Source organism: Mchenga conophoros, linkage group LG16, assembly GCF_057382185.1.
Source record: "Mchenga conophoros isolate Kocher_MC1m ecotype Shallow Benthic linkage group LG16, M_conophoros_male_GT1.1, whole genome shotgun sequence".
NCBI classification, from domain to species: domain Eukaryota; kingdom Metazoa; phylum Chordata; class Actinopteri; order Cichliformes; family Cichlidae; genus Mchenga; species Mchenga conophoros.
In genome coordinates, this window is record NC_140541.1 from 19,072,511 (window position 1) to 19,095,910 (window position 23,400).

The 23,400-nt window shown below is 40.6% G+C and overlaps 1 protein-coding gene across 3 annotated transcripts; it reads left to right on the forward strand.

Moving 5' to 3' along the window:
• Nucleotides 1-778: 778 nt before the first annotated feature.
• srpx (sushi-repeat containing protein X-linked) lies at nucleotides 779-20,182 on the forward strand. Of its 3 annotated transcripts, none has more exons than XM_085249368.1 (10): nucleotides 779-928; nucleotides 8,054-8,110; nucleotides 11,751-11,939; nucleotides 12,889-13,065; nucleotides 13,650-13,776; nucleotides 13,866-13,987; nucleotides 14,874-15,053; nucleotides 17,054-17,187; nucleotides 19,324-19,445; nucleotides 19,536-20,182. In XM_085249368.1, the coding sequence occupies exons 1-10, from the start codon at nucleotides 868-870 to the stop codon at nucleotides 19,717-19,719; spliced, it is 1,353 nt and encodes a 450-aa protein (XP_085105494.1). In that variant the 5' UTR covers nucleotides 779-867; the 3' UTR covers nucleotides 19,720-20,182. The 3 variants fall into 3 exon arrangements, with proteins under 3 accessions (XP_085105494.1, XP_085105495.1, XP_085105493.1); XM_085249367.1 differs by lacking the exon at nucleotides 779-928 and adding an exon at nucleotides 984-1,073; XM_085249369.1 differs by lacking the exon at nucleotides 8,054-8,110 and having other exon boundaries at nucleotides 792-928.
• Nucleotides 20,183-23,400: the final 3,218 nt, after the last annotated feature.

Here is a 23,400-nt window from a genome sequence, read left to right on the forward strand (position 1 = left end):
TTTCTGAGATGCAGCGAAGCTGTAAAAGTGTGAAATGTGCAGGGGTGACATTAAATCTTATTTCACCAATAAAGTGGTGGGATGGGATACTGCAAATTTATGCTTTCTTTTTTGTAGAGACCTGGGTTGCAGATGAGCTATAAAACTATTTAAAAAATAAATAAATAAAATAATATATATTAATTACTGAACTTAGAGGATCAAAATCAAGTATCGTGCTAGTGTTGATCCAATACCATCGGTATTTGGACCAATCCTCACACCTTACAAGGGGCACCAAAACGTGGAGAGGCAAACATGATGACAGAACATTTGCAGGTAAACCAAAATATTGTGACTTATACATTGTGTCGGGCTTCAGTCTCAAAATAAAACCTATCCACCACTTTATAACTTTATTTTGCTCCTCAAGCCATCACCTAAATATGAGCAACACACAATGAAATGTGCATGTGTTGTATCCATGTTGGTGTAGGGAAAATGCTCCAATCAAATGTCGTTAAGGGGCCAAATAAACTTAGCTATCTATACAACTGATAGTTTTTCGTGTATTTTAAAGATAGATAAAATAAATATATGCACAGTAGTCACTTGAGTAAAATACACAAAGTATATCAGTAAATAAACAAGTTAAAGGAATAAAAATAAAATGGGCTGATTTGATGCACTTGGGTCACAGTTTAGCCTTGAGCCTGGCACTGTCCTCCCTGTCTGGCTCCCTCATGCCGGTGGTCGGGCCAGGCTGTGTGGAGAGAATCCTCCCTTGTTTCTGGAGCAAGAGGCGGGCCTTTAGAAAGAAGGAATGCACTGAAGCTTTCCTGCAGGCTCCCCTTCACATGTTGAGGAACGTCCGTCCCGCGTCCCGACATGGACATGTGGCCGCTGCTGCTCCTGTTTGTCCAGCTCTGCTTCTGCTCCGGGTATGAAGGTAAACAGCAACTTACAGCCTCTCATTCATCTTCCGGACGTTTTTAACCGTGCTGAAAAGAAGAAATATCAAATGGTAGAGCAGCTTATCTTGAGAGAGAGTCCACATGGACAGACTCTGGCGGTGCCAGTGGCTTGGTGGAAGGGTAAGTGTAGTTAAATTATGCGCTTGGGGCTTAGAGATGACTGTAAGTTGAACTGAGTTTGAGGTTTCTCGTCCTCCCTGCTGCTGGTGTTTGGTGAACCGCGGCTGTGTTTACGTGGAGGGGGTGGAGAGCGGGGGGAGTGCAGTGTGCATGTGGGGGACGTTTCTGTGCGCACAGCTCGGTCGGTGGCACTAATCACAGGCCCGCAGCTGATCTGCGCTCAAAGTTTAATTTTCGCTTCTTCATGCCTCCACCTCTTAATCTTTGATACCGCGCTAAGAGGCTGAAAAGACCTCAATAACTAAGAGCTTTGAATAAAAATAAACAAAGGGCCTTCACATATTTTGGCTTTGGGTGTTTGGAGTTATTTACACTACTTAACACGAAAGAGTTTCTGTTCTAATATAGTTCCAAAGAGTTTACTGCCCCTGTTAACTTTTCTATCACTGTTCCTTCATGGAAAATAACTGCTTTTCTTTGGATGAATGAAACAAGACGTTGTCCAACACAGCAGTCACTCCATAATGCAACTAATCACCGTTGATGTGCAAGATCCAGAAACATAAAGCCTGTAGCCTCCAGCGAGAAGCTGAATGACTTCAAAGCATACGTCCGGATGAAGTGTTGTGTGTGCGTGCGTGTGTGTGTGTGTCCCAGCTTGTGCAGCCAGTTGCAGTGGCTGTGTGCCTGTAGATGGTTTGAGAGTGGCTCACCGCTGCTGTATGATCATACAGGCTGAAACATGAACACAAGCTGTGGAGCAGATTCATACTGACACACTAAAAACTGCTCATTGAGCCGACAGTCAGGACTTTGGTCTGTTCTTGTGTATGCGCCAGTATCTATTATGAGGAGTTTATTTTACTGGGCTCTGTTTGTGTTTTTTTCTTTTGGTTAGTAAGCCTTTTATTAGTTAGGCATGGCCAGGGTTGTTTGGCAGTGCACCAGAGTCAAATCTAGAGATGTGCAGTTGCTTTTGCTCCTTTCGGGCTCTTTTTTTTTTGTGTGTGTGTGTGTGGGGGGGCTTACTTGTACGGCCATGTAGTCACTCAATCACAGCCAGATCACATTTTCCATGAGGGTATGTTTTACTGATGTGGGTCATACACCTCATGAAGGGAGTAGTTTGAGGAAATGCCAGCAAGTACCATCATCGAGGAAGTCTGCTTGAAAGCAACCTGCATAATTACAAAGCAATGCACAAGGACCAGACCAAGAACTCTCTAGTAATTCCTCAGTCAGTGCTAGAGCTTTTTAGAATTTTCTTAAATTTACCATCCAGGATCCACAATATTTGAGTTGAGGGTGGATCTGGTTCACGTTCTTCATTGCAATACAGGGATATTGACCTTGGTGAAGGATGCACTTTCCAAATGCCTTTCTGGTTAATGGGTAGCTAGTTTTAGACTGAAGTGTTATTAGAGGCGTTTGCATGTGGCTGAAAGAGAAAGCAGCAGGAGGATTTACAAAATGTTCAATGAAGTCTTCATTATTCACTTGTGGCCATGATGTACTAAAACCATATTTGTAAGGATTAATAGAGTGAACTCAATAAGTTCAATCTATAAGTTAATAAGCAGTGTGAGACGGGCCCTTGGCTACCTCCAGTCGCTAAGGTGAAGTGTGCCTGAGTGGTTCTTGGCTGTGAAATTGGTTGCAAAGATGCTGCAACAAAAACCTCTTTTTGATTGCTTTCGTTGCTAGCAGATCGCAGTGGTCAGTATAGTTTGCCCTGAAGATGCCGTCTTGTCTGCAAACTCTCACGAACTTTTCATGAGGTCATCTCAGGAACACAGTTCTCCCACTAAACTGATATCCAAGCCTGGTGGTTATTAGAATCCGAGCAATACTGGCTGGACTGATATATGAGCCAGTATTAGCTGTTTGTCAGTATAATGGCATCAGCATTTATAACAGCCAATAACCTAAAATCAAGAGTAAAGAAGTGACGAGAGAAACACATGTTTGAGAAATTTTAGAGAAATCTGTTTCGTGTGTCTAAATATCACTCTGTTATATTTTTAAATCACCGGATATCGATGTATGGGTCTATCGCTCTGCTGTTTATGAGGGACAACCGCTTGTCTGAGAAGGTGGATGAAATGAAGGGCTGCAACAATGGTTACTTTAAGATAAATGCAGATTATTTTGGACTGTGAATCCTGAAAATACATGATGCATACATCCATTTGAATGGCATGTGTCTGTGTGGTGCTGATCAAATGTTTCTCTAAAAATTGTTGCCTTCCTCTGAAAATGTTGAGTGAACTGAAACACTAAAACAGGAGAAACTGCAGTGTTCCCCACATCTCCCCTTAGTGTTCACTATCCTTCCTGGGGTCCATCCGGCCCATTGTTGATGCAGAAATATTGATTGTCTCTGCTTTACGAATGGACAAACAGATGCTAAATAAAGACCCGGTGTGGAATGATTGGTTTCTAGCAGTGAACCTGGTGAACACTAACTGAATGAGTCAAACACCTCAGCTGCCAACAGCTTGTAGTTATTTTGTATCTCTCAGGTGATGAAGTGCTTCATCCTGCTTGGCTAGTACCTACAGAGGTTTTACTGGATATAAGTATTTGCTTTTACACGAGACACGCAAACCAGATGCATCAAGGCGTCATCAGTTGAGAGCACTTAGGCGAGTTTACTTTCCTTAATAGGTTTTCACTCGCTGTGGTGGGTTGTAGGGTGTGACACTGTACCTCTATGTAAGGTAATGGAGATGAAACCCGGAGCAGTTTGCTCCTCAGGGTCAGAAACTGCTGATGTAATGAGAAAAGCAAAGCAGACGTGAGTGTAAGTGAGACACAAGTCATTAGTGCAGAAAAAAGGGAATTATGTAAGTTTGTAATCGTGGCGTTTTGAATTGAGTTCTACAGAAATGACAGCGCATTTTATTTATTATTCTTCCCCTCTAGTAGCCTGCAGCCACGATTCCACATTTACCGGAAAAGAGCTTCTTCCACATAATGACGGTTTGTATTACAGGCCTGCAGAGAACAGCTAATTGGAGAATCAGGCTCTGTAATTTAAAGCATATTCACTCCCAGAGGTTTCTCAGGAAGGCAAGCTCCTGCCGTTCCTGCACTGTTAACACTGACAACTCCTTTGAAGTAAGGGAGATGGACAGGAAGATGATGCTGGCTGCCGATCCCCTCCTCATCGCGTTGACAGATTCGTTAAATATAAATGAAGGAAAGTCTCAGATCGCTCAATCCCTGTTTTGAAATCCTTTGAATGTGGAGCTCTCTCATCAACAAGCACAAACCAGACCCAGTCCATTTATTCCAGCTGCGTAGCTGCTGTGATCCAATCAAATCTGTCCCACCTATGGGTGAGAAAGGTATCAGCAGCTGTTGAGAGCTGCAGATGGAGACATCAGTGATGGGAGAGTTCACGCTGCTCTGAGCATCCTTGTGTGCCCTCCGTCCTTCATGGCTGCTTGTTTGTCTAAAGATAAAAAAAGATGTCTACTCCAAAAGTAAACAATATAAGAAAAAGTTATTTGTTCTTTGAAGATGAATATCTGAGCTCCAATGCTTTTGTTTAGTTGCTTTTGTTTATTACAGAGCCAAGACCCAAATTGGTTTCTGCAACGTGTAAACAAAGTGGATGAATAAGTTACATGTGTGCTAAGCATTTTTAGAGAGTGGGAAGGGTTAACTATTTGTTCCCTGCAGGCCAGTGTGGCACAACAGCGTTTCATCTTATTTAATTATACAGAGATTAATAATTGAGTTTGGGGAGAGGCTATTGATCGGCTCGACTAAGATTTATGGCTGTTGTATCTCTCCTGGTGGTGAGATTATCATTCATCATGGATTTTGTATCTGATCCCATTTTAAAGAAAATTATTATTCTTTTAGCCAATATAGCTGAAAGATGCAGCTTTTGGTGAGGTGTCCTTAGACTGAGGCTGTTCCTAAACCAAGGTCGCTCCTGATGGCAGGTGACCACCTTGGTGTGTGAGTGTTTCTGAATGGGTGAATGAGAAACACCATAACACACTCTTGGGTAACACCAAGCTACAAAAGTGTTACATAAAGCGTTTTTTTATACTGAGAGGAGCATTTCTGTTTGTTTTATTGATCTTTATTACACATGTTGGCTGTTTTAGTTGTGAATGATAAGGAGTTATAAGTTACACAGTGAGGCAAATGGGTTTTTTTTTTACCTTAAGCTTATGAAAAGTAGTGATGTGCATGACTTGTCATGGTCTCATTGTTTTTATGATTTGTTAGTTGTTTTTGGATTATTGTGAAGCTTTTAACTTATTTTCATCCTCTTAGTTATTTAGGTTATTTTATCCATTTGTTTTAAGTTTCCCAGCCTTTCCTGGTATTTCCTGTAAAAGTTCAGATACACATTTGTCTTTAGCTTTTCTTTCACTTGTGTCCTTATTGGTTTCACCTGTGTCTCATTACCCTCCTGTGTCCAGAGACGGGATGACTGTGAAACTGCATGCTCACTTGCTAACACCTTGCCAATCACATATCATTAGCCAATGAACATACCCAAGATTATCCTCATTTCTAAAATATAGAATGACCAAGATTTAGAAAGGAGACATTATTTTTTAATTCAGTATGAACCAAAATTAGCAACTGGGTCCATAAACTCAGCAGAAAAGTTCACACAGTTCAATAGGACAGGGAGCATTTTTGCAGCCACAAGCACTGCCCCCTGGTGGCCACATAAAGAATGCAAATTTAAGGCACTTCGTGGCTTCACTTTTCCGACTATGAAGCTACATCTATCTTTTATATTGTCTGTGGTTTTAGTAAGGCAAACTGTGTTATTACAACAACTTCAGTGATCATGTCAGACACACTGACCCATTCTGATAACATGCAGCCAGTGAAAAATGAGTGGCTGTAAAACAGTGATCACATTTTTATAGAATACGATAGAATGCACTTTATTTATGTCACAAGCTTTGAAACTCTCACACTGCAGTTACCAAAAAACACAATTTAGAACAAAATGGATTAAATGAAGTAAAACTCAGGAAGATAAAGGGTGACTGAATAAATTAGCTCACTAATGTTAAAACTGCAGAAGGAATGGGAACTCAATTTTTTAAAAAAAGGTGTTAAAGATGAGTAAGATTATTGTATTAAAGCCTGTTTATGTGTGTTAGGAAACCCAAAGGGAATCACTCAGCTCTGCATGGATCAGAGTTTGGCATAAACAACACAAACGCGTGGATGGATCCACTAAACGTGGCTCAGTGGATTAAGGCCAAACATCTTAACTTTGGTCTTAACAGTCCAGCTGACACTGTTCCAGAAGTCTTTTTCTTTGTGCAGCTTTACAAAACTAAGCTGTGCTGCCATGTTCTTTTTAGAGAAGAGGCTTTCTCCTGGCACCCCTTAGGCAGCTACTTTTCTAGTAACTGGTGAAAAAACAACCTGTTTTAATAAATAAGTCTGTGAATAATTGCTTTTTTCCCAATATTTAATTAGCAGATTTCTTGTTATGCAAAGTGCAAGCAATTTCTCACTGTAACTGCTCCATCTTGGTACATTACTCCACAGTAAAAGTGAAAAAGGATCCAGTGATGATTTTTATTTCTTTTTGTAAACACAGCTCTAGCAACGGTGTCAAATGCACTGCTTTTCCTGCCTTTTGATTCACAGCAATTACATTTTAACTGATAGTCGTAAAAACACGTTTTTTGCATGTCTTGCAAACTGAACTAGTAATCTAGTAAACAGCGAGGTTCTAATCAGTTAGATAACGTTAACAAATGCACAAGTCCTTCAAATTCTCTATAAATGAACGTATCTTTAAGTCTACCCATAAAAAGCACAAAAATAGGGTTATGAGTGCCAGTTGCATCACAGTGTAAATGATCACATCCTGTTTGTTTGCAGTTGCTGCAAATTCCTTCAGAGCTGATAACTTTGACGGTGTATGTGGTTCTAACTAGTGTTCACTATAATGCTGAAACACACACACAGAGACACACAGACACACCTGTAATTGGTTTTCCATAACTTTCTTTCCTCCCTCCCTCGCCCCATTAAGAAGCAGACACTTAAGTTTTCCCATTAGACAGCTAAATCTGACTCACTCAGTATGTGGGTTTGCTCTGTGCAGTCGATGCTGTGTGATCTGAATGCTGAAACCTCAAAGCTTGTTGTGTGTGTGCATGTGTGTAACTGTGTGCTATATGACTTGCAGCATTTTCGCCCAGACAGCATTTGTTAGACTGACAGAAAAACCACGCTGAGGAAGAAGGAGTGGTAGCTACTGGTGATTTTTATCTTGGGCTCATTGACTGACATGTGGCCGATATACGGTGCTGAAGGAGGTCTGAACACTCCTCCTTTGTGGACCCTGAACAGAGAACACATTCACGCCGGGCTTCATAACGTCTCTGAGCCAGTTTTATTCCTGCTTCTTTAACCCCATCCTTACTCATTTCCTCTCAGCTTTATTAGCTCCAGGCCTGCTCTATCTTCCCTATCCCTTCATCCTCTTTCCTAGATGAATCCCCCTGGCTCCTCACAGGTTGGCTGTGAGTGCCTCTCAATGATGTGTCACATTTCAGCTTTTTTTTTCATGTTTTCTCAGTAATGTGTCACTGCTAAAGATGACACAATATCGATGGCTATGGTGGGTATATGTTTAGGAGCTGTTTTGTAACAAAACGTTTCAAATGAGGATCACAGAGTGTATCCCTGTGTTAAAAAGATTCGTTTTTCCAAGCCAACTGGAAAACAGAGATCTTTTGGGACTTACTTATTCTTCTTGCATGTGTTCTGTCCAGTGGATTCTGATTACTCCCACCCGTGGTATCTGGATTAGATGAAGTTGAGCAATACTTTTAGGCTGTTCTTGGTGCTGTTTTGCAGGGCGGATAAAAGCCCTGCAGGTCAGCTCAGGACAAAGCTTTCAAACATTGCCCAACATAAACGTAGCTCTTCATTGTATTAGTTGCTTTTTTCTTGCTTTCTTTTACCCCCAGGGTCAGGACGGTACGCCTACGGAGACGACGAGGACTGGTATTCTCATACCTATAGAGGTAACGACACTTGGTTTGTCACTGCCACAGCATGCACGCAGACATACAGGATCAGTTTAAACTTAACTCGCATTTGAATTCAAGACGTTTTTACATTAGAAGTAGACAATTAATGCACTATAGTTAAGAAAGTACACTCACCAGCCACTTTGTTAGATACACCTATTCAGCTGTGCAATAATGCAATCATATGGGTGGAACTCAGTGAATCTAAACATGGTAAACATGACCCCCTGAAGTTCAAACTGAGCATCTGAATGGGGAAGAAAAGGGATTTAAGTGACTTTAAATGTAGCGTGGTTGTTGGGTATTGTTGAAGATTTCAGAAACTGATGATCTACTGGGCTTTTCTCTAGACAACCATCTCTAGGGTTTACAGAGAGTGATCGAAAAAAGAGAAAATATTCAGTTTCCTGGGCAAAAATGGAAACCACTCATCATAAATAAGGCATGCATAAGAGCAGCTGGGCTACAGCAGCAGAAGATGCCATTCCTCTCAGAAAACAGGAAGCGGATTGAAAAAATGTTGCCTGGTCTGATGAGTCTCAATTTCTGTTGTAACATTCAGATGGTGTAAGCCACACGGAAGCATGGATCCATCCTGTAATGTATCAGTGGTTCATGCTACTGTTGGTGGCGTAACTACTACTCAAATGGCCTCCACAAACCAAAAGAGCAGCTTTGGGATGTGGTAGAATGGGAGATTCTCATCATGCATGTGTGAGGCTATCATGTCAATATGGATCAAAATCTCTGAGGAATGTCTCCAGCACCTTGTTGAATCTCTGCCATGAAGAATTAAAGTAATTCTGAAGGCCGAATACACAGCAATGTGTACCTAATGAAGTGGTCAGATAGTGTATACACCCAAGTTTAAATTGAGGCAAGAATTTCACAGGATAAAATTTTCGATAAAATACTAAAAAATTGTTTAGCTTGAACAAAAATAGCTGAACTCATTTCAGTTCCTCCATTAATTCAACACCAGCTCATTCAGCCAGTTTTGTAAACTGACACTGTTACGTCAAAGTAGCTTCCCATTTTAAATCTAGGGTCAGTTAGACACGGAACATTATCATCCCGGCCAAACCGCACTCTCCCCTCGTGTAAAAGCTCAGATATAATATTTTCTCTTACTCGTTGGCTGTGGAAGTTTTGCCAACACACACACCAGCACAGAGAGAAGGAGCAAGGGTGGTTTGCTGTGTAATGAAAACTCATTTTGACTCCACCTGGAAGTAAGCCTGAGCTTGTGTGTATTCTCCTCTGTGTGTTTGTGGTGGTCTGCAGGCTCAATGTTCAACTAGAGCCAGCAGGAAATAAACTGCAGATTTTGATTTTCCTGTATTGGAATAAGAACCTTGTGGCCCCTTAAATTTGGCAACATTCAAGAAATTTTACACAAGCATCACAGAGATGGGCAGCTATCCACTCTGTGAGGAAGCGAGTTGAAATGTGCAATTTCAAGCAAAGATCTCAAAGGAATAGTTTGATTTTTTTTTTTTAAAGAAATACTTTCTTTCTTACTTTAAGTTTGTTGAGAAGATTAGAAGATTGATTCAGTCTCTTTAATAAACGAATCTATCAGAAGTGAACACTGAATTCAGTCTGCAGAGTTTAGCTTATGCGGAGTCACTGAAAGTGCAGCACTGTGCAAAAAGTCTTGTAGTAGTAATTCCTCAATTCCTTATACTTTGCTAGAAAAATGGAAAATGGATGTAATGAATGATTGAAACATATGTAAACATACATGGAAAATATATGAGGCAAAAACTGAGTTTGTACAATTCAAACAAGTTTAAAAATCGATATTTGGTACGACCACCTTTATTCTTCAGCACAGCCTGAAATCACTTAGATATACTTTCTTCTTGAAGGACATTCAAAGCTCTTATTTGGATGTTGGCTGCCTTTTGTTCTGTTTTCAGTCTAGATAATCCCACACTGCCATTGAGCTCCAGTCATGTATTGGGGAGGCCAATACATGACTGATAAATAAGACAGACACGATCTCCAACACGACTGCCAAAATGCTGCTCCGAAATGTTGAGAGCGCGAGCAACACATCGCGAGCGAGCGCAAGTGCAAAAACTGAGCGACAGGGGCTGCTATTGTGTGCGTGTGTATGGATAATAGCAAACACTGAAATACATTTTTTGCACGCAGCAATGAATTTTGTTCACTCAAATTTAGCTTTTCTTTGCTCAATAATAAATTTCTCCTCAAAATGCAACACTTGTACCTGCAATTTATTTTTACGTGCGCTCAGAATAGTGGCACAAAAATAACGCCATAGTTTTACAGATGTAGACATTCACTGCTGTACCTCTCTCCTGACCTCCTCTGTACATTTTGATGATGATTCAACTTTGGCCCAAAGGACCAGTCACGACTCACTTACCTGATGTTTTTCCCACAGGTTTTTGCTGTATTTTCTCCTAGTTCTTCAGGACATGACTTTCAGATACAGTTCATCTGCTGTAGATTGTTTTGCCACTTCCTTATTTTTTCCTTCACACCATGTGCACTGGGTCCTTACTGTCTTTAAGGACACACTGCACACAGTGCCTAGAAATATGCCAAGTTTTCAGCTAATAGCTCTTTGCGAGTCACGTTCTTGGGACAAAATTACTATTTTATGCCTGTCAAGATGTGCTATCTTTGGCATTTCTTGTCAATTCAACCAAAGAAATGGAAACAAATTATGTGTTTTTATGACAGGCTGCTATTAACAAAGTGCCTAAAGAAACAAAAAAATGGTTTTGCTAAGTTGTCTGTTATGTGTAGACACAGCACCGGTTCATTCCTTGCTTTTGGTGCCCTTTGTATGTTTGAATAATTTATAGGTCAGTCTTAAGTGGCTTAACAAAACAAACAAACAAACAAACAAACAAACATACATCTGAAATGGTCAGGTATAAGGACTGGACTGAAAATGAGTGAAAAAGCAGCCAGTGTTCAAAGACAAATTGCTCAAGACTGCTTTTGAAACATAATACAAAGAAATAATAGTTGGCTCAAGACTTTTGCACAGTACTGTAGCTCCATATGAAAACCTGAAATAGACTTCTTAACTGTCTTCTCTAAGATCTCCAAGAAAGTCAAACTCTTCCTTTAATTAAGGCACTATTTTTCGAGACTTTAACTTTCCCTGGTCATCCTTATCAGCATCAGGAACAGTCCTAATCAGGGAAAGATGATAATGGATCCAGGGTACCATAAACTTTGATTCCTAAATCAGTTAAGGATAAGGATAAAAAAGAGCTGCATTCTTAATAAAGACTGTATTTGGTGTGGTGCCTTTCACGCTCTGAAACCACGCGCACACACAAAAACTTAAGTGCTCTCTACACACATTATTATCAGTCTTTTACTCGAGTGAGACTATCTCCTTTGCCTCATGAGACTGTTGGATAATGGAAGTCACTGAAAAGGTAATAAGAAATCCACTGTATCTGCCTGTACTCAAGGTGATGGGTGGGTTTTTGTTCTTTCACTCTGGCAGTGGAAGTCTCTCTCTAAGCTTCTATGATCACAGGTAAGTGCTTGTTACTGAGCGTCTGTCACTCAAGGCCACACCATAAAGACATGAGATAAAACGATGAAGAAAAGGTCAGTGCCTCGTTCTGCTGTTTTTTAGGAACCCCGTGGTGCGCACCCATTAAAATTAAACATGGTGACGTGAGCTGTCGCACACCCAGAGGAGAGCACTACAGGAACGTGATGGGGACACGGTGTAAAATCCGCTGCAAGCAGGGATATGAAGCTCAGAGCTCAGAGGTGGTGTGCATGGCGAGCAAACACTGGTCCTCTAACTACGCCTGCCGAGGTGAGAAAGTCCACTTGAACATGCGCACACATTGTGTTTCTTACTGTTTAAATGCATGCATGTATTCAACACACGCATTATAGCCATGCTTATCAAAATGGATGAAGGGAGGTGGGATATCATCAAACTGGGAACCCAGAGATGCCGCTGTTTGGAGCCAGAACCTTCCACAGAGCTGCCAATCAGCAGAAAAACTGCAGAAACCAAAGCTGTCTATAAGCCTTCAAATCTTATTAACAGAGCCGTCATCCAAAATGACCACAGGCACGCTTTGTGGACGGCCCAAATTTAGCAAATGAGACCGTACTGACTGTTCTAGAGAGATTTTGTTTCTGAGTGCAGCCAGATAGCTTGTAGCTGCACATTAAAGCATCACGTCAAAGTGATTCCTGCGTGATTAGAGCTCATTCCTGATTCTAGAAGTAGAAATTTTATATGCTTTGAACCACATATCACAGTCTTCTTTAGGGGATGTAGTTTGTTGGATTTTTTTTTTTTATACTTTTGTGTGCCACTTGTCTCCTTAGGAATTTGCATATGCATGCAAACGTCAGCAACTCGGTTCAGTTTAATTTATACTGGTCCAATTCACAAGTTCAGTGTACTCAACGCTGTAAGGTAAAGATGCTACAATGTGAGTGACAGTTAGGAGAAAAAACTCCCTTTTTTAACAGGAAGACATTAACCAGGAGAACCAGACTCAAAAGAAGTTTGTGGATCAAAAACCTGCAGCAGAAGCAAAGTTTCAAACCAAACATTAACTGTGGAAAGAGCGTCTACATCCTGAGTCTGATCTGGGAGCTCGTTCCATAGGAGAGGAGTCTGGCAGCTGAAGGCTTTGCCACCTCCTGAGACATGAGTGTGTGTGTGTATAAGTATTTAAATGCATCTGTTGCAATGAAACCCTCATGCAAGCACCACAATGACAATGAGCTCACCCTGCTTTCAGAGATCCGTTGTCCTAAGCTGGATATGCCCATTAATGGTGGCTACAAGTGCTCAGACGGCTCTTACTTCAACTCTCGCTGTGAGTTCTTCTGCTCACCCGGATTCACTCTGAAGGGCCAGAAGACGGCAACGTGCCGCTACAACGCGGTGTGGAGTGCAGGAGTGCCCAGCTGTGTTGGTAAGACTGTTTGCATTGTTGTTGTTGTTGTTGTTGTTCTTTTGTGTACAGTTTGATCTCCCACAGAGGACTGAAGCCTCTAAGCTGCTAACAAGTAATTAGCTGCCAGAGGCACACCGTCAGCTCCAGCTCTCACTTATACATCTCTATTACTATTTGTCCTGATACAGTGTTTGGCGAAGTTAGAACTCTGTGTGTTATACTCAGAGACACATACGCAGACTTTGACCGTCACCAGTGTGTAATGTGTTTCATTTCTTTGCGCCAATCTGAACTAAAAATGGCTTTCAGCTTTGTGACCTGTACATAGTGTCATAGTGTCACAGAACTAAAGCCAGTGACAGTGTCATCACCTGAATCTGTGAGGACACTTTCCTCACAAGATTCATCTTTGTCTCTGCAGTCATCCTACTTTTTGTATTGCTTTAAAAGATTTTTTAGATGGCTTTCATGTACTTCAAGCATGTCTTTCATCTAGGCTAGATTTGGTTTAGGAGGATGCACCGTATAACTTTATGTTGCAAGAGTTACAGTGATGACAAGATTTGACAAGTTTTTTTGTTTGTTTTTTTAATTTCCTGTAGATATTGATCCTCCAAAAATCAAGTGTCCAAATGTGAAGGATAAGTGGGCAGAACCTGGAAAGCTGACAGCGAGGGTGACTTGGGACACACCAGAGGGTGTTGACACTGCAGACGGCATCCTCACAGAGTCAGTTGCTTTTCTGCTTCCTTGTTAAGCCCCCAAGAGCAAGTTGAAAGATTAAAACTGAGAATGTGTTTTTTGTTTCCCCCCCCCAGTGTTATCCTTAAAGGAAAGCCCTCAAAATCCAACTTCCCAGAGGGGCTCCATAAAATGTCTTACACTGTGTTTGATCGGGCTGGGAACAAAGGGTCCTGCCGCTTCACTGTCAGAGTGCGAGGTGAGCCTCTAAAAGCAGAGGATAAGATTTTGATCGTTTGTCTGGAACAGGGTTTTTGGTCACACACTTTTTCAGGGGGTTATCTCCAAGAAGTCTCCAAAGATTATAGAAATATATATTTAATTGGTAGACTAACATTATGCAATGCAATATTTGCTAGGATGCGTGTTAAACGTGTTAGATCAAGACAGAACAGATGTACGGTACATACAGAATATGTGTGCAAAAGTCTTGCAGTATAATGCAAAATAAGTGCAGTGATTTATTGCAAAAATAAACATGTGCAAAAATATATGGAAATACAGTATATATCCACCTACATACATCCATCTCTCTGGTTCTGTTTCAGATCTTTGCTTGAATTTTAATGCCCATAATGTCTATCTGCTGTAGATAGCATTTTTTAGGACTGCTTATTCTTCTTGTCTAGTTTCCTCAGATTTTTTTTTCATGTCTAGATATGCCAGAGGTTCTGCTAAAAACCTTGGTGGTGATAAAATAGCCATATCAAAGTGGCTAAAGATACAATTTATTATGAGGGGACTAAACACTGGTTCATTCCTTGAGTAAGGTACCTTATTTATGCTTGAATGATTCGTTTTTCTGAAAATGTAATCTCCAAAGATCCCTTTTTAAAAAAATGACAAGACTGGCTGCTTGGAAGCAAAATAGAAACTAGGGGCAGCTCAAGACCTTTGCACAGTACTGTGGCAGTTACCTGAATGCAACTCCAGCTTTTATTTTCCCCTTTAGCACAACGGTTTATGCATAAGCCAAGTCTGAACATATGATACAGACTAATATGGCAAATATCTATTAGGCAAGAGTTAATCAGGCTTGTAAAAAGCTAATTCTCCAGAATCTTACCGTCTCTTTTTGTGAACAGTGCGTCGCTGCAGCCCTCTCTTTCCTCCGGACAACGGTTACATGAAGTGTGACAGTGACAAAGACAACTACGGAGCCACCTGTGAATTCACCTGCACCGGCGGCTCCGAGCTACGGGGCAGCGCTGCCAGAGTGTGTCAGTATGGACTCACCTGGTCGGGCTCAGACACAACCTGTGCACGTAAGTACTGCATCCTGTTCAAGCCATACAAGCTGTTCTCGTACAGACATGACAATCTTCATTTAATAATTGTATTAGTTTAAGTCATTCAGAAATGGAAGGATAAACATAGACATAGACCTTTCTTACTCGTTTTACCATCACTGTGTCATGTGCTTAGCCTGTATTTATAAGTAGACATTGTGTACTTCAGGATTTATTAAAAAGACAAAATCTGTAGTAACAACCAACACACATGCAAGTAGTTTTCATCTCACTGCTCACATCTTCTCCAGTGGGTTTCTGTTTTATGTCTCTTTATGTTTTTGTGAGTATAAACGCTTCACTTCCAACCATTTGAATCATATGCAGTGGTTTTCATTAGGTGGTTTTTTTTTCTACTCAGTTTGTCTGTTTTTCATATGGTTTGGCTGTCAAAATGTTTTTGTGTCTTGCCGTCATTTTGGCTGCTTTGTCTGGCAGTTTTTTCCCCCCATCTGGCTGAAATGCAGCGAATCTCTACTTCATTAAAGAGAAGGTTCAATATACAGTGACTTTAAAGACAAAGACAAACTTCTGATAGATCAGTTTTTTTGTCGATATGATACAACTTAAAATAATAAAATACAATTTAAATTGGCAATTAAAATATATATATACCACTAGCTTTTATCTAGCTTCCCTAAAAGCCTCATTTTCACTGTTTAGTTTTGCTTTTTGGGATGAAATCTTCAGAGGAAAAAGCTTGCTCGTGCAACAAGTCAGTAAGAGAGACACTTTGTTGTCCTGTAACCTGCTGGGAGTTTTTACAAGTAGCTGAAATTGCTGATGATTAAATTAATTGTAGAAATATTGCAGTATGAGAGGGAATCCTGAAGTCTGAAAAGGTGAATGATCACAGAAACTGAAACCATGAGCCTTGGACATTACTCAATAGAGAGCTCAAGGACTTTAGAGAATTTAGTTTGCATTCATTTACAAAATCTGCTTACTTATTAGCCCAATATGACGTTTTAAAATCGAAATTCTGTCCTGTTAAATATTATATGGCCTGATATTTATGTAAGTGGGTTTCTTCACCATTGAATGTAATCAAAACAGAGGTGGAGGTCATTTTTTGACTACAGAAACTCAGAGGGATCCTGCTTAATGCAGAGATATTGGAGTGCATTTTCTTTTTTCATATAGTTCCTGTAACCTTTTCTGGTTTTATATGAGAATCCAAAATGAGGACAATATGGCGCCTCTTACCGATCGATTGGACAGATCAATACTGGACGGTCCTCCATTAAATGTTCAAGAAGACAGAAAAAGTGCAACAGTTGAATAACAAAAGTCATGTGTTCGACTCGGTTCTGTCACATTTCCAATGAAACTCATAAGTTGGACCTACAGAGACAGACTGGAACGCAGAATAAATATAAAAAGTGCTTTTATTGTTTACCAAACGTAAAAAGTGATGCGCATTGTGGCACGAGAATCAATACAGAAATAAAATCCAATCGCAAAGAGACTAAAAGAAAGCAGTGAGCCAGCTGGAGAAATCAAGAGCGACTAAAAAACATGAGGGTGATGGGACAACAACAGGGTTAGGACTGTGGGTCAGAGGACACAGACTAAATGCTCACACCAGGGAGAGGGATAAGGCAGGGATGGACTCAGTCAAGACAATAATGAAGGCAGGGAAAGGAACAAAGGCGAGACAGCCACAGGAGGAACTGACTTTCAGAAACAAACACACAGACAAACGATGAAAAGCAGAAAGAGGAAACATAGGAGGCACAGAAAACGAGGAAAACCCTCCAGAAACACAAAGGACCGTTAAAAGGTAAGGATTATAATCGAAAACAAGGGTCAAAGACCGTGAGCCATTAATTTGATTTTATCACCTGAGCAGCCAAAAACAATCAATGATGAAACATCTCACAGAAATAATGTGTTGTAATAGCACCCTTTTCTTTGTAGCGTGTGTGTCACGCCTTGTCTCATCACTTTAAATTGTCCGTTCAATGTCGTCACAGCCATGAACATCAACGTGGGAGTGCGTACGGCTGCTGCGCTGCTGGACCAGTTCTATGAGAAGCGAAGGCTCCTCGTTATCTCCGCGCCAACGGCTGCCAATCATAATTACCGCTTCCAGATGACTAACTTGCAGGTGAGGCACGACTCTCAGTTAATGAGCTGAATGTGAGTCGACTGAGATGGAGGGGTGGAAGTCAACGCCGGAGCGTCTTGCGTCCTCTGTGATGATGCACACAAAGACAGCCTCAGTGTGTTTGTGGGGGGTTTTTTCGCCCGATTTGCCACCTAAGTGGGTAAAAGTGGTGACATAAATAAATAGGAGAGAGGGTGTTGTGGTGATGAACACGAAATGTCACGGCAGTGAATAAATGATAGTGACACTGGCTCTGATAAGGCTATTCTGGGGTGGATGCTTTCCCACATCATCAGACAGCATTAAGTCAGAGCTGTTTTTAAATGCCTGACCTTTCAAAGTGACTCGGATATCAGCTGAAAGATAAACCGGTGTCAGTTTGTGAACAAGATGACTGATCGGTCCTGCAGTCTGTCGACTGGTTATCAGGAGTTTCTACAGTTAGTTTGAAAGTGAAGGAAAAAACAGTTCATTTTCACCTTATTTGGGAAAATGGTGATAATTTTACACAATTACACAACTGACCCATCAGTATGGTTATTTATTCACTGCAAACACTTTAAAAATCATCTTGCTGCAGTAGCAGACAAAGGAACTGTCAGAAAGTTTGGGCTGTGTGGAGTAGGCAGATCTAACTTGAAATGAGTTTTTATGCAAACTGTGGAGAGATTTTCCCCTCAGGGCTCAGTGAAGTCTGTCCAAATCTATCTGTGTTGTGTGCCACAACTTCACAACTTAAAAAGCAAAAGGAGTGTCAGTGTAGCTGTAAATTAGCGTAAATGTACTAAACTGTATGCTTTCATAATAACATAGCAGATTAGCCATGATGTCAGGCGTCTCTTGGAAATGAGAATTTTAATCTCAATTAGATTTTTTACCTGGATAAATAAAGGGCTAATAATTAGCTCAGATAGTTTCACATTTTAATAGCAAGATAAGCACATGTGTAGACACTGTTCTAATACTTACCTTAGTATATTAATACTAAATAAGTAGCAAACTGCAGTGCTGTACAAGTTCTCTATCACCTGAACATCATTCGAAACACTGACAAAAATCCCCCTGTACATTCACAGATGTATAACCCACGTACGCAGGGATCCTGTAGCATTCGTGCGTTTATATAAATGGATGAGTCGAAATATCAATATTACAATAAATTGTTTATTAATATGCTTGCAACAGTTATTCAGTTAGGTTTTACTTACAAAGTGCCAATTCACAGCAGCAGTCACCTCATGGAGTATTATATTGGAAGGTAAGGACTCTACAATATTACTTAATCAAAACCAGAAAAAATGAGCCGTCTGAGAAAAGAGCAAAGAGAAGTAAGGACAAATAGGAATGCAGAAAAAGTGCTTTCAGATTTTAATCCACCATGTAGTTAGGAGTACCATCTGGAAAGAGTCTGATTGCCAATAGCTTCATTTTTCAGCATGGCAGTGAACCCTGCTAATGCAATAAAATCATACCTGGATAGAAAAAACACACACAATAGAACATTATCAGACATGGATTGGCCTCCCCAGAGCCCGGATCTCAAGATTACCGAAGCAGTGTGGGATCATCTTGACAGAAAACGGAACAAGAGGCACAAAACATCCAAAGAAAAGCTTTGGGAGTCCTTCAAGAAGCCCGGACATTTAAATAAATTGTTGGACCTAAGAGGTGGCTCAAGACTTTTGCACAGCACTGTAGGCACATTGTTTTTTTTCAGTTATTGGAAAATGTCTCATTTAAAATCTATTTTTGTTAACTTTAACCTGCTGAGCAACATCAACAGCCTGCCGGATTGTTTGAATTCCTGTTCATGCAATAAGGACAGGAGTGGGGTTTCCACTGGATTAAAATTTCCCCTTCTCTTCATGAACAAAAATCCAGTGTGTATACTTGTTGGACACACGATGTCTCCCAGTTCTGCTTTCTCTAGTGTGCTGCGGATTTGAGATTCCAGATCAAGCTCTTAACTTGAAACAGAGCCAAGATTGGCTCCAAATTAGTCACAGTCTAAAACAGTGTAGTCATACGTACATGTGGAAAACACATGCACAGAGACAGCATTGTTTTCGAGTGGCGCTGAACGTAATCAAAAACATAAAACTGATGGATCTGTGTGTCTGTGTCCTGTGAGAACAGCAAGCTCAGTGTGGCCTGGACTTGAGACATGTGACAGTAATCGAGCTGGTCGGGACTTACCCGGCACAAGTCGGCCGGATTCGACACAACCTGCTTTCTCCAGGACTGGCCCTGCAGCTCAGGTACTAACATGCAAACACACCCACCTCTGTTAACTTCAGCATGTGTGACTTTTGCTCGCTCCTGCTCATTGAACTGAATGCATTTCTTAGGTTACTGCTCCAGATTCCTCAAAGGTCTTTCCAAATGGTGCTGGTAGACAAGCAGGGCATAGACAAACAACGCTACCCGTTTCCAATCACAGCGGCTGAATTATTCACCACCATCGACACTTTCCCCCTCCGCAAAGACGAGATGCTGGTACAGCAGGAGGCAGGCCAGACCTGCCAGTCATAAAACGCAGAGTACACTTCCATGGACTGTCAGCCATCTTTGAGCTTTCCCTCCTTCGTCACAGCAGAAAAGACTCGGATCTCCCGTTTCCATCCACATGTCACACGTTCCTACCTGAACCAAATCTGCCCTGTATCCTGTGTGCGCGAGCATGTCTGTTTGTTTGTGTGTGTGTGTCAAAAGTTTGGATGTCAGTCATGGTGCTAATCACACAGTGCATTACAGTCATACTGATTCCTGTGTCTTGTCTGTATTTTATTTGTTCTATTATTATTATTATTATTTTCAAAGCAGAATAATTGTCTTACTACTTTGTAAAAAAAAAAAAAAAGTCTTTTTACTGTATGAACTGGAAGACCTTTCACCTAATATTTATGTCGCACCTTTCCCAATAAGGATGTACTCTGTACATGCAGTGCATCTGTGTCTGAATTTGCAAACACTGATTAAATATGTCTAGTGCGAAGGATGTGCTCCTGTGTGCGTCAGTGTGAGGAAGCAGTCTGCAAAAGTGCCCGAGGACAAGTAAAGAGAGAAAGTTAAGAGGGCAAATGATTCACAGGAGAACTCGATAAGTCAGTACTAAATATTTTCCTAAAATACAAATTGTCCTTGAAGCAAAAAAACTTCCTTCCACAACTTAAAAAACCCCCACTGAATGCAGTGATTTGCAAAACATTTAAACCTTATGTTTAATTGAGTAATCTGAGGAAAACCTTGAATATTTAATGTATTCTTGTTTTGAATTTTATGCCTTAACAATCCTCAGCTTCGTTTTGTGTTCAGTATCACTTACTAGGTTGTTCCAAAAAAGGATGTGCAGCAGACAAATTCTGGTTTCAGGACTGTTTTTGCAACACTGCATTTTAAATATGGGAAAAAAAATTTTTATAAGAGCCAATAAGGGCATGCTATGATGTTTAGCTCTTTGTTTGACATCTGGTTAATAGTCCTACAGCTCAATGGTCCACTGGTTTTCTTTGGGAAAAGGAAAGATGTGGAAGCATGCAGAGAATCACACATCCTAGTCTGGCATATTTATGACCTTTGAAGGTCTTCAGTTAGATGATTCCTGAACTTGACATTTAAATTTTCATGAATATGCCTCATAGCTTATGAAAAAACAAAACAAAATATTCAGATTATTAGTATATTTATTTCAGTTTGAGTGAAATACAATTTAAACAGTATGAATACTTTGCATCTTCAGTACAATCAGCCACAATCATGTTGTTGACTCCACAGTTACCCAGATGTTTTTTTTTCATCATCCATCAAAACATAAACAGAATACTGGAAGGGAAAAGGTGCACAAGCAACAGGGATGACGGCAGTTTTGAGAAGATCATCAAGAAAAGTTTATTCAAGAACTGACTGAGGATGATGTCATTGTATCAAGAGCCACGACACACAAACACATCTTTAGGAAAGAAGCTACAAATGTCTCATTCCTAATATTAAGTCAGTCCTGAACCACAGACATCAGAAAGCGTCTTACCTGGACTGTTCCTCAGTGATCCAAAGTCCTCTTTTCAGATGAAATCACATTTTGCTTTTCTTTTTAGAAATCAAATTTTAGAAATTAAATTCTGGTGGAAGAGTGGAGACACAGCGAATCCAAGGTGTTAACGAGTCCCGTGGGATGTTTCTGCAATATAATGATTGTGGTTTCCCCGACATCTCCTGGTGTTGGCTAGCCTGAACATTAAAAATTTAAACTATGGGGATATTTTTCCTTTTTTTTTGCTTTTATTATTTATTTTATATTATTTGCACTTGCTACACATGGGACAGACATGACTGGGGGAAAGAAAAGAGAAAAAAGAAAGAGGGAAAGAAAAACAGTGATAAAGGGCAAAAAACAAAACAAACAGACGAAAAAATACATATCAATCACCTGGATCACCGGTTGAGAAAGAATAAAGAGAAAACAAGCAAAAAAAAGAGCAATATAATAAACATCATCTATGTGAATATAACAGTAAATACTAAATATTGAATATTACAGGGAGTGGAGAATTATTAGGCAAGTTGTATTTTTGAGGAATAATGTTATTATTGAACAACAACCATGTTCTCAATGAACCCAAAAAACTCATTAATATCAAAGCTGAATGTTTTTGGAAGTAGTTTTTAGTTTGTTTTTAGTTTTAGCTATTTTAGGGGGATATCTGTGTGTGCAGGTGACTATTACTGTGCATAATTATTAGGCAACTTAACAAAAAACAAATATATACCCATTTCAATTATTTATTTTTACCAGTGAAACCAATATAACATCTCCACATTCACAAATATACATTTCTGACATTCAAAAACAAAACAAAAACAAATCAGCGACCAATATAGCCACCTTTCTTTGCAAGGACACTCAAAAGCCTGCTATCCATGGATTCTGTCAGTGTTTTGATCTGTTCACCATCAACATTGCGTGCAGCAGCAACCACAGCCTCCCAGACACTGTTCAGAGAGGTGTACCGTTTTCCCTCCTTGTAAATCTAACATTTGATGATGGACCACAGGTTCTCAATGGGGTTCAGATCAGGTGAACAAGGAGGCCATGTCATTAGTTTTTCTTCTTTTATACCCTTTCTTGCCAGCCACGCTGTGGAGTACTCGGACGCGTGTGATGGAGCATTGTCCTGCATGAAAATCATGTTTTTCTTGAAGGATGCAGACTTCTTCCTGTACCACTGCTTGAAGAAGGTGTCTTCCAGAAACTGGCAGTAGGACTGGGAGTTGAGCTTGACTCCATCCTCAACCCGAAAAGGCCCCACAAGCTCATCTTTGATGATACCAGCCCAAACCAGTACTCCACCTCCACCTTGCTGGCGTCTGAGTCGGACTGGAGCTCTCTGCCCTTTACCAATCCAGCCACGGGCCCATCCATCTGGCCCATCAAGACTCACTCTCATTTCATCAGTCCATAAAACCTTAGAAAAACCAGTCTTGAGATATTTCTTGGCCCAGTCTTGACGTTTCAGCTTGTGTGTCTTGTTCAGTGGTGGTCGTCTTTCAGCCTTTCTTACCTTGGCCATGTCTCTGAGTATTGCACACCTTGTGCTTTTGGGCACTCCAGTGATGTTGCAGCTCTGAAATATGGCCAAACTGGTGGCATCTTGGCAGCTGCACGCTTGACTTTTCTCAGTTCATGGGCAGTTATTTTGCGCCTTGGTTTTTCCACACGCTTCTTGCGACCCTGTTGACTATTTTGAATGAAACGCTTGATTGTTCGATGATCACGCTTCAGAAGCTTTGCAATTTTGAGACTGCTGCATCCCTCTGCAAGATATCTCACTATTTGTGACTTTTCTGAGCCTGTCAAGTCCTTCTTTTGACCCATTTTGCCAAAGGAAAGGACGTTGCCTAATAATTATGCACACCTGATATAGGGTGTTGATGTCATTAGACCACACCCATTCTCATTACAGAGATGCACATCACTTAATATGCTTAATTGGTAGTAGGCTTTCGAGCCTATACAGCTTGGAGTAAGACAACATGCATGAAGAGGATGATGTGGACAAAATACTCATTTGCCTAATAATTCTGCACTCCCTGTATTGTGCGGCACGTAGGATCGACACTGCACAGTGTGCTTTGAGGTAGGAGCTAAAAAGGGTGTAGCTTGTGTCTGTGAGCACCTGTGTGTACACCTGTGAGCGCGCTTGTATTTAAAAGGTT

What these genes read in the sequence shown, in the direction of transcription:
- srpx (XM_085249367.1), top strand. Translation starts at nt 1,001, where the DNA reads ATGGTAGAGCAGCTTATCTTGAGAGAGAGTCCACATGGACAGACTCTG. An exon ending in GCCAGTGGCTTGGTGGAAGG is followed by an intron (nt 1,074 to 8,053) that starts GTAAGTGTAGTT and finishes TTTTACCCCCAG; the next exon opens with GGTCAGGACGGTACGCCTAC. An exon ending in CTCAGACACAACCTGTGCAC is followed by an intron (nt 15,054 to 17,053) that starts GTAAGTACTGCA and finishes ATGTCGTCACAG; the next exon opens with CCATGAACATCAACGTGGGA.